Source organism: Corapipo altera, unplaced genomic scaffold (genome assembly GCF_003945725.1).
Source record: "Corapipo altera isolate COAL_440 unplaced genomic scaffold, ASM394572v1 142, whole genome shotgun sequence".
Taxonomy (NCBI): domain Eukaryota; kingdom Metazoa; phylum Chordata; class Aves; order Passeriformes; family Pipridae; genus Corapipo; species Corapipo altera.
In genome coordinates this window covers 1,624,985-1,635,425 of record NW_020884966.1, presented here as the reverse complement: position 1 = coordinate 1,635,425, position 10,441 = coordinate 1,624,985, and the positions used below count along the sequence as shown (strand labels likewise).

General features: G+C 47.7%; 1 protein-coding gene across 1 annotated transcript in view; it reads left to right on the top strand.

The window, feature by feature from the left end:
* Positions 1–166: 166 nt before the first annotated feature.
* CCDC47 (coiled-coil domain containing 47) overlaps positions 167–10,441 on the top strand; it is an 11,945-nt gene continuing 1,670 nt past the window's right edge. Inside the window, exons 1-12 of the mRNA XM_027664763.1 lie at positions 167–223; positions 2,339–2,604; positions 2,721–2,828; positions 3,622–3,796; positions 3,976–4,097; positions 4,960–5,025; positions 5,761–5,862; positions 6,682–6,792; positions 7,431–7,516; positions 8,771–8,829; positions 9,308–9,417; positions 9,591–9,758. Coding sequence (XP_027520564.1) covers positions 2,344–2,604; positions 2,721–2,828; positions 3,622–3,796; positions 3,976–4,097; positions 4,960–5,025; positions 5,761–5,862; positions 6,682–6,792; positions 7,431–7,516; positions 8,771–8,829; positions 9,308–9,417; positions 9,591–9,758 — 1,368 coding nt within the window. The 5' untranslated portion in view covers positions 167–223; positions 2,339–2,343. The remainder of the gene's footprint in view (positions 224–2,338; positions 2,605–2,720; positions 2,829–3,621; positions 3,797–3,975; positions 4,098–4,959; positions 5,026–5,760; positions 5,863–6,681; positions 6,793–7,430; positions 7,517–8,770; positions 8,830–9,307; positions 9,418–9,590; positions 9,759–10,441) is intronic.

The window sequence follows — 10,441 nt, the reverse complement described above, 5'->3', positions numbered from 1 at the left end:
CGGGGGAAAAGGGGGGGAACGGCGCCGGCGGCCCCCTGACCGCGCCGCTCCCCCGGTGCCTCCCGGGTGGTTCTGCCGCCCGCAGGGCTGGTGCTCGCTCGCCCGCCCCGCGCCCACGCGGGTGTGCCCGCGCAGCCCCGCACATGCGGCGGGGGCCGCGCCGCGCATGCGCCGCGGGCCGGCGAGCACGGAGCGGCGGGCGGGGGACGGGCCCGTGACTCAGGTAACGCGGCGCCGGGGCCGGGCCGGGTGGGCGCTCGGCTTCGGGCTCGGGCTCGGGCCCTGCGGGGATGGAACACCACGCTCCCGCCTCCCCGGGCCGGCCGGGCGGCGCTCGCCCCTTTCCCGGGTGCCCGGTGCCGGCGGTGCTCCCGGCAGGCGCAGCCTGGCGCGGAGGGCACGGCCTGTGCGGGCACCGCGGCGCCGGGGGTGCGGGCACTGCCGCGGGGAGGCCAGGGGGGCACTGCCGCGGGGAGGCAGATCGCTGATTTTGTCTCGTTTAACCTTGACTCGTGTCCCGGGAAGGAGCCGGGAGCTGTGCCGGGATCACGGGCAGCACCTGCGGGGGCGTCCCCGCGCCGGACGGGGGGTCACGGTGAGGGCCCGACCTGCCGGGGCCCGGCCCCTCTCCAGAATCTACTGAGCCGGGTCTAGACTCGAGTTTTACTGAGCAAGTCCCAGGCGGGTAAATGTTCCGCACGAGGAGCAGCAGCAGCGCTGTTTATTTACCTTCGGGTTACGGTGAAGTTGTTTCTCTTGCCGCTGAGTTCTGGGCAGCCTGTGTGGAGATCGGGGCGGGAACCGGTCTCTCCCCGAGGGGTGTGGAGCGTGGAGGGCCTGCCAAGGCATATTCTGCTTCCTGGAGTTTGTACTTGGACCCTGTTCTAAGGGAATGCTGAGCTGAGGGGGTGCTCCAGCTTCCACCCACCTCCAGCTCAAACGTGCCTTTGGAATTGGCCACGGTTTATTTTCCAGGAAGCTCTTTGGAGTTGTCGGATCTTCTGAGAGTGGATATACTCAAATAGTCTCGAAATTCTTCCTGTGAAACTGCTGGGGTTTGGTCGAGCAGGTGGCTCCGTTGCCCTGGTGGTTTTTAACCTCTGAGTGCAAATTCTGTTCTATCTAAATAGTGCTTTGGGGTTTTTTTTCTGCTTAAATTCACATAAAATTGCGAGGTATCCACACAACGGTACTGGGCTCTGCCTTGTGCTTTCCATCCTGTTTTAACATTCTGTGAACGTGTTCTGTGCAGGTTTTGCTGGAGTGAGGAGTCTTTGACAGAGGTGTTTATTTTTGCCGTCCTTGTCATCCCTGTCACACAGTGGGTTCCCTGTGTGAGGCACTCAGAGGAGAACTGGTCAAATTTAGAAACAAAATCGTTTCTATTCTGAGTTTGTAAGAGCACGCTCTCATTAACATTCGGGTTCCCACTCGGCTCTGGTTGCGGGAGGGAGTAAAATGAGCCTCCCAGCCGAGCCTGGTGCAGCTGATCCTCCGGGGCTGGCTGTGAAGTGCAGCAGGAGGGTTAGAGCTGCCTTCAGGGGCTCCGTTTTTGGACCTTGGAGAAGCTCCTCCCTGGGGGGCTGGGACTGTTTTGAGATGGAGCAGAAAAGATGGGAAGCTGAGGGGGAAAAAAGGTGAACTGATAAACTCTCTGCAGGTTTGTGGCTGATCTGGGGAGAGCTTTGGGCTCATGAGCCCCAGTTTACTCTGTTGGTTCAGGGCCTGGTGTAATACCCATCCTCTTCGTGCCTTTTTTTTTTTTTTTTGGTTGAACTCCCAACAAAAGGTCTTTGTTTCTAAGCAGAAATTGTGCTGGGACACTGTGGGACCTGATTCTGAGCAGGCAGCCTGGAAAATCACAGGTGGGCACTTTGGAACTAAGAGACTATCGGAGCATCACTAAAATTAATCAAGTGTATTTTAGGATTTACTGCTGCTGTTACACATTGGTTGAGCTGACTGTGTCTAATTGCTAATTAATAACAACTGTAGGCACAGAGTGTGGTCTCAGAAGTGAGCTGGCAGTGCTGGCTGGGAGATGCCAATGGAGGGAGCTTTATAGTGGAACATTTCTGCTTCCAAACTTGCTCATCTGAACAGCATGGCCAGATGTGAATTTGCTGCTGCCACAAGCAGTCTCACCTTCAAAGTTATTTTCTCTTGTATCAGTAGTCACTTTATAGAGAAAATGGCAAGATCAGACAGGGGTTTATTTCTCTCTCTGGTCTGACCCTCGTAGTGTTTTTAAATAGCTCATGGGAGTTGGGGATTGTAATGGTGTGATGTAACAAAATTGATAATTTATCATTTCAAAGAGTCCCTTTTTTTTTTTCAGTGAAAATGAAGAATTTATATCTTTTTATTGCTGTCCTGTTCATCCCATGGAGCTTTGCTTTGGCAAAGTATGATGAATTTGAGGATGGAGATGACATTATGGAATATGATGATAATGACTTTGCTGAATTTGAAGATGTGAGTGAAGATGCAGTCACAGAGTCTCCTCAGAGGATCATCACTACAGAAGATGATGAAGAAGAAGCCACTGTAGAGCTTGAAGGTCAGGATGAGAATCAGGAAGACTTTGATGATGCAGACACGCAGGTAAGGCCTCATCTTCTGTGTTTCCTAACAGTGTCTCTTTCTTTCTCACCTTATCTTTTTGGATTTTACTTCTTGGGCTTTGGATTTTCATGCTGTTTGTGATTTTTGTCCTTTAGGAAGGCGATACTGAGAGTGAACCATATGATGATGAGGAGTTTGAAGGCTATGAAGAGAAACCAGATGCATCTCATAGCAAAAACAAAGACCCCATAACAATAGTTAATGTAGGTATAACTGTTGATCTGCTTTCTAGTTGGAGTTGCATCACTTATTTTCTCAAGGCAGTGTGCCAGGAATGTCACTGGGGTACTAATGTGCACCTCCAATGTACAAAGTGTGGTTTTTAGCTTGTCTGTGACTAAAGCTTCACCTTAGAAATGGATGGGTTTTGAAGCCAGTCTCTCTGTCCACGCTGAATCACCTTGTTGCCTCCCAAGGCAGTGTTTCACAGAATGATCAGGTGCATTTTTATTACCCCTAAGATCTCTTTTTAAGTGTGTTAGTGAAAATTAAGGTTTGGATACTTCTGTGACTGAGGGGGGGTACGGTGATGACAGAATGGCTAATTAATCTCTGAGGTGGCAAGGCCAGGAAGGCTTCCCTGCTCCCCCACACAGTCTGTGGCTCTTGGGGGCATCCTGAAAATGCTCCTGGACATCAGGATTTCAATAGAAGTTACATGATGATCAGGTAATGCTGTGATGGGCAGGGCATCAAGCTCAAATGCTCAGTGAGTTGAAATGCTGGGCTGTTTACTCTGAGCTCACTTGGAAACGAGGAGTATTTTGTTTGTATTAAGCGAGTATTTTGGGAATGCTGTTCCTAGTTGTTTCCTGTATGCTCACTGTGCCCCAGCAGAGCCAAGTGCATTATGTAGGCTTAGCTCTGTCCTGTTGCCTTTGTGGAGCTTCCTGCTGTGGTGGGGATGGAGCTTCTCCAGTACTCTGCATTCCCAAATGGTTTGTGTACATAAAATCCACTTGTTCAACATGTAAAAGTTTCTGTTGCCTTACACAGGTCCCTGCTCACCTTCAGAACAGCTGGGAGAGTTACTACATGGAGATCCTGATGGTGACAGGTCTCCTGGCTTACATCATGAACTACATCATTGGGAAGAACAAAAACAACCGGCTGGCTCATGCTTGGTTCAACACTCACAGGGAGCTGCTGGAAAGTAACTTTGCTCTTGTTGGTGAGTTCCATAATGACAAAGATCCAATTTTTGTATCTGAATAAAGCTGGGTTTCGACCACGTAGGCTGTAGCAAATCCTTTTCTCTAACGTGGTGTGAGCTCTAAGCCTTCTGGTGAACTTTGGTGTTCCAGTTTGTGACTTTAGGTTGTGGTTCTCTCTCACTGCTGTTTTCCTCAGGGGACGATGGCACTAATAAAGAAGCTACAAGCACTGGGAAGCTAAATCAGGAAAATGAACACATATATAACTTGTGGTGCTCTGGGAGGGTGTGCTGTGAAGGAATGCTCATCCAGTTAAAGGTAAGGATGAGGGAGTTTGTGGTGCTGTTTACCTGTCACCAGCTGTCAGGTTCTAGAGGCTTTTCCATTCCAGTGTGAGCAACAAGGAGTCCCAGCTCAGCTCTTGTGCTCACATTCAGGTACAGGTTCTGAATATGCACATATGAAGGAAAAACTGGATAATTAAATATCTGTACAGGCCCATGTTCTGCCCACCAAAGTAGGTAAGAGTGAGCACTTACAGAAGGAGTATAGAATCCAGAGGTATAGTGTGACCAGAGATAACTCTGAAGAGCCCAGCTGCTGCTTAGAGGGAGGAATGGACCAACAGGAATTCCAAGGAATTCCAACAAAGGCAAATACAAAGCCCTGCACTTGGGATGGAACAGCCTCACATGTAGGTTCAGCTCCTGACTGGAGGGAATAAGGCCCTGAGAAGTTCATGTAATGCAGAAGGTGGGCTTGCTTTTGAGCTCTATTGGTGACAGAGGGGAAATTTAGGTTAGATCTTAGGAAGACATTTTTCACTGTGAGGGTGGTGGGACACTGGAACAGGTTGCCCAGGGAGGTTTTGGCTGCCCCAACCCTGGCAGTGTTCAAAGCCAGGCTGGATAAGGCCTTGAACAGCCTGGTCTAGTGGGAGGTGTCCCTGCTGTGGCAGAGGGTGTTGTTGGGACTAGAAGGTCTTTAAGGCCCATTCCAACCCCTTAACAATTCTGTGATTCTCCAACTTCCAGAGGGCCCCTCAAAGCTAAATTAGTCTATAAAAACATCTCCTTACAACTGCCCTGTTTTTCCTCGAGCCCTGCTGCTGTCTGCCAGTGGAGTGCTGCACTCTGGGCCCCTTCAGCTGTTCTCTGTGTTTACCAACTTGTGTTTTTAGTTTCTCAAGAGACAAGACCTGCTGAACGTCCTGGCGCGCATGATGAGGCCGGCGTCGGACCAAGTGGTACGTACTGAGCCCTCCAGATTAGCTGGGATAAACCTGCATTCCTTTGGTTCTGCCCTGCTGCTTTTGGTTGTTCCAGGTGATTTCTGTAGTATTCCACATCTTCCAGTTCAGCAGCTGTTGAAACAATCTCAAAAGAACTGTTTGTATTTCTTTCCTGCCTGTGAAATGCAAACTGCTGATGACTGGAAATTTGTTTTATCTGTGGGCTTTATCGTTTGAGTGGTTTGGTGAGCAGTCTGTCATGATTCAAGACCTCAGCTTGATAAAAAGTGGTTTTACAATCTGAAATACTTAATGATTGTTCTTCTGTCTGCTCAGTATTTAATCCATATGTTGGTCTGGATATTATGTCCTGTAATGTTACTCTGTATTTTCTCCCTTGCTCTTGGAGAGCATAAATACCAAGAGAGGTTACTTTTGGAATAAAGTGGCTGTGTGCACTGTGAATTCTCTTTCCATTTATCTCTAATTGTATTTACTTATATCTATTAAGAATATTTAATTGCAAATTATTTTTTACAGCTCTGCTGTTCCAGTCCCTGTCATTACACCACGACACTGAACTAAGTGCTCAATCTAATTAAAAAGCTCCCTTACTTTAAGACACGCTGGGAAGCTTTAAATCAGCCACCTCCCTCTTAGCTGTGTCTGGCCTTGCTTAGTCTTTGTGCTTAGGAATCAAAGTGTCAGACACTGGAATCTGATGAGGTCTAATAACCTTCTGTCTCACAGCAAATAAAAGTGACAATGAATGATGAAGACATGGACACGTATGTGTTTGCTGTTGGAACCAGAAAAGCACTGGTGCGACTTCAGAAGGAGATGCAGGACCTGGTATGTACCTGCATGTTGATAAATAACAGCATGTAAGAACCTCTGATCTGCAGATTCATTGTTTGCTTGGGAACAGCTGGGAACTTGTGACAGACCTGTTGGAATTTGTGGGGAAAAGACACTTTCATCTACTGGATGAAAAGTCTAATGGAATCAAAGGTTGGAAGTGTGAGAGCTGCAGGAAAAGAGGCAGTGGGAAGCAGCTTGCACCTTCCTTTTGGGGTATAGCTCATTTGGGAGGGCTGTGGTGTGTTGGCAGGACACACATGTCACTTCACCTCATTTAATTTGCACAAATGACTTTTTCAGGGATTGAAAAGTAAACTTCATTAGTGATCTGTGATGTGGAAAATTTGGGGTTAAGTCATCTGTTTTTATGTGATCTGAAATGAAAACTTCCCATATGTTCCAGCCCTGAAGCTTGCAAAGAATCCAGTGATAACAAGCAGTGCTTTGCAAATCTTTTTTCTCAAGTAACAGCACTAGAGTGTGGTTGGGAGGATGCCAGGTTTTGTTCTGTTATCAATGTAAGCAAAAATGCCTTAATCCACTTTGAGCATTCCAGCATGGATGTATTAGAATTGTTTTATCTTTTTCCTGAAAGTGCTGACTATTGAAGGGAAATACCAACTTAAAGACTGTCGATGCTTTGTGCTTTGCTTTGTTTGAGATGTCCCCTGGCCAGGCTCAGCGAGTGTATTTTTTATTGTTTCTTGTCTGGTACTTTTAGGGGTCCCGGTGTTCCAGCACAGTTCAGTCTGATAAGATACTTAGAAGCTTTGTGTTTATTTTGCTTTCTCATTGTTCTCTTTGAAACAGAGCGAGTTCTGCAGTGATAAACCCAAGTCTGGTGCAAAATATGGGCTTCCAGATTCGCTGGCCATCTTGTCGGAGATGGGGGAGGTCACGGAGGGAATGATGGACGCCAAGGTAAAGCTGACTGAATTAATACAAATATCCCTTGGAAACCCTGGCACTTACAGCCTGTGGGACAAGGTTCTAATCTTTATGTCCTGGGAGCATCACAACAAGAGAGCCAAATGGCCCTAGTGGGATCTAGGGAAATCAAGACCCTAATGAAGCATGAGGGCTGGAAGGAGGATGTAATTCTCTTTATTCCTTTTTTAACATCACAACTGTTAGTCTGTCCTGAATTGCAGACTTAAAATTGCCTTTCAGAGCCTGAGAGTAGCTTCACCAGCCAGTTGAAGGAAGGTGTTGATGGTGTATCTGCAGGTCCTCAAAGCTGACTTGTTTTCAAATTAACTGGAAAATCCCAAATGAGGGTTACAAATCCGAGTTGCTCACATTATTTCCATGCACTGGGGCCCGTTCTAGCAATAAGTAAAAACATTGGAGTTGAAATTTCAGTGTCATTGTGGCAAGCTGAGCACAGCAATTTTCTGAGTGATATATGGAATCACAGCCTGGTTTGGGTTGGAGGGGACCTTCAAGATCATCCAGTTCGAACCCCCTGCCATGGGCAGACAACCTGGCAAACCCATATGGAGTGGGGAGGCTGCAGATGGGTCGGTGTTGGGAAAAACTAACCCCGGTTTCTCTTTCAGATGATCCATTTCCTCACACACTACGCTGACAAGATCGAGTCCGTCCAATTCTCGGACCAGTTCTCCGGTCCAAAACTTATGCAAGAGTAGGTACAAAGCCAGATCTCTGCCCCCAGTAGCTTTTGTAACTCCAGATAAAATAGAGGCCTTGTTTGCAGCGTGAAACCTGCTGGAACGCACACGAGGGGAAATTGGGAGCAAAGGTCAGACAGGTGAATAAATACACTCCCAGTGCTTCCAAACGCTGCATTAATTGAGAAGATCAAGGTGCTGGATTGCCCTAATGTTTGTTTTTGTGTGCTGGTTCCGCTGTGGTTTGGACAGCTCTGGGTATCAGACACCACCTGGCAGGTGCAGCACACTCAGCTGCACGGAAAACAGCTCAGAAATCCTGCCCAGGGTGTGCAGGACGTGAGAGGGCCACGACATGACACTGCAGGAGAGCTCAGCACATAACTCAGGTGCTGTTTGAATGCACTGAAAACTGGGTTTAAGCAAGTCTGAAGTGTAAAAAAAACCCAAACTATCACGGCTGCTTGACCTTCCCTCCTTGATACAGCCAAACATTCTGCTGCTGAATCCATCCCTTGGCCACTTTTGTTCAGGATAATTCACAGCTGTGCTTCAGAAATACTCAGATGCAGCACCTCTGATGTTTCTCTGAGCCTCCCAGTCCAGAGGTGCTTTACTGCTGCTTCAGGATTGCCAAGTGGTGGGAGATCTAATCTGAATTATCATGTAGGTTTTTGCAAGGGTGTATTATGCTCACAGGCATATAAATAACTGATCTCTATCGAAACTTGAAACTCTCCTCCAAAAAAAGGAACAGACTTTGATTTAACTGTAAGACAGCAGCATGTACCTTGTACTGAAATTGTGGAGGATCTGTGAAATGTAGGCCTGAGTTTCTCACATGAGAATGCTGTGGGATTTTGGGCAGTGAAGACTTGAATTCTTTAGAAAGTGTTTTGTTTTCCTAGCACATTTAGGGATCTTTAGTAGTATAAACAACAGGACGTGTAAAAATGAATGTAATTAAAAATATACAGGCCTCCTTAGTACTCAGAGGCCCTCTGACAGTCAGGTGGGCTGGTGCTGCATGTTTTTCCATTTCCATTCATACCTTTTCCCTGCACACTTTTAACTAAAACACTTCAGGAATTGGAATAGTTTGAAACTTAACTTTGGTTTACAGGCAGGCTTTTAATCTTGTTTGTTTTATTCAAGTAATTTCCAGGGGTCTCTTGGTTCTTGATGAGGTTTTCACTAACAATCGAGGTTATTTTTTATTCCTGTATTTTTTTTTCACTCATTCCAAACGCTTTTTTTCTTTCCTCCAGGGAGGGCCAGCTTACAAAACTGCCCGAAACTAAAAAGACACTTTTGTTTACATTTAATGGTAAGAGAACTGGTGCCTGTGTGTGCCTGGGGGAGTGTTGGGCTTTATTTGTGCAAGTCACCTGCTCCAGTTCTGTCATCTATGGAAAATAATGTATGATGAATGACTTCAGTGCATGATAATTGATAAACACAAGGCAGCAACACACTGGGACTTCAGTCTTGCTCTCACTGATCTTAGATCATGCTCCTCTCTACAGGTGACTTACTGTTAAGCCACGAGCCTTGCAGTTTGAGCTTGTACAGACTCCCCTGGTTAACCCTGGTTTGAAATAAAAGCAGACTGTTGAGAACCTCTTCTAGAAAAGGCCTGTAGTTCTCTTCAAAATTTAAGGCTGTCTCTCCAAGTGAAGCTTCCTAAAGAGGAGGATAAGAGCATCTTTATTTCGTGAACAGTGTGACCAATAAGGAAAGAGCGTTAGAGCAAGTAGAAAAGTCCTGCCAGTCTCTCTGAATGAACAAGTAACTCTTTATTTCAGTGCCTGGTTCAGGCAACACTTCCCCAAAGGACATGGAGTCTTTGCTGCCTCTGATGAGCATGGTCATCTACTCCATTGACAAAGCAAAGAAGTTCCGGCTGAACAGAGAAGTAAGTAGTGTCTTTTTGTGTCTTCTGAGTGCTCTGTGAAACTGCAGCCATTGCCACTGGATCCTTCAGATCAGGAGCCTTACGTTTCACGGGTGACTGCTGGAGATGCTGCATCCTGCTCGTGGGGAAATCGAGATAAACTTTTTTTTTTTTTTCCCCCCTTCTGTGGGAAGGGTAAACAGAAAGCTGACAAGAACAGGGCACGTGTGGAGGAGAACTTCCTCAAGCTGACCCACGTGCAGAGACAGGAGGCTGCCCAGTCCCGCCGGGAGGAGAAGAAACGGGCGGAGAAGGAGCGAATCATGAACGAAGAGGATCCCGAGAAACAGCGTCGGCTGGAGGTGGGGGGATGTCAGACTGGCACAGCCTGCTGGCACATTCCAGCAGTGGAAACTTTGATTTCTGTTTGCTGGAAGGCAGACAGCTGTCAGGGTATTTACTGCTGCTCTCTGAAACAAGGCAACCCCTCACCCTGAAACCGGCTGGAAGGGGAACATTCTTCCAGATTCCTTGGGCATGCAGTGACAGGACAAGGGGGAAAGGTTTTAAGCTGAAGGAGAGTAGATTTACACTGGATATTGGGAAGGAATCCTTCCCTGGGAGGGTGGGGAGGCCCTGGCACAGGCTGTCCAGAGAAGCTGTGGCTGCCCCTGGATCCCTGGAAGTGTCCAAGGCCAGGTTGGACGGGGCTGGGAGCAACCTGGGCTGGTGGAAGGTGTCCCTGCCCTTTCTGGGATTCTATGATTTCCCTGCTGGTTAAACATGGGGAAACTGAGGCATGGCTGCACTGTGCCTTGTCTGAACCAAAGGGAGGATGGTGGAGCCTGTGCTGGCTGGAGCATAAAAGAGGGATGTGCTTCCTCCTAAATTTTGGGGAAAGGGGTTTGTCTTTGTGGCCCCCCCCCCCCCACGCACACCTTATGAGAAAGCCCACATTGGAAGGGAGGTGAACCCAGTACTGGGAGTTTTGTTTGGCTCTGAAATGCTCCACTTGCTCTTTGAGGAGATCCCTGATGTTTATTCA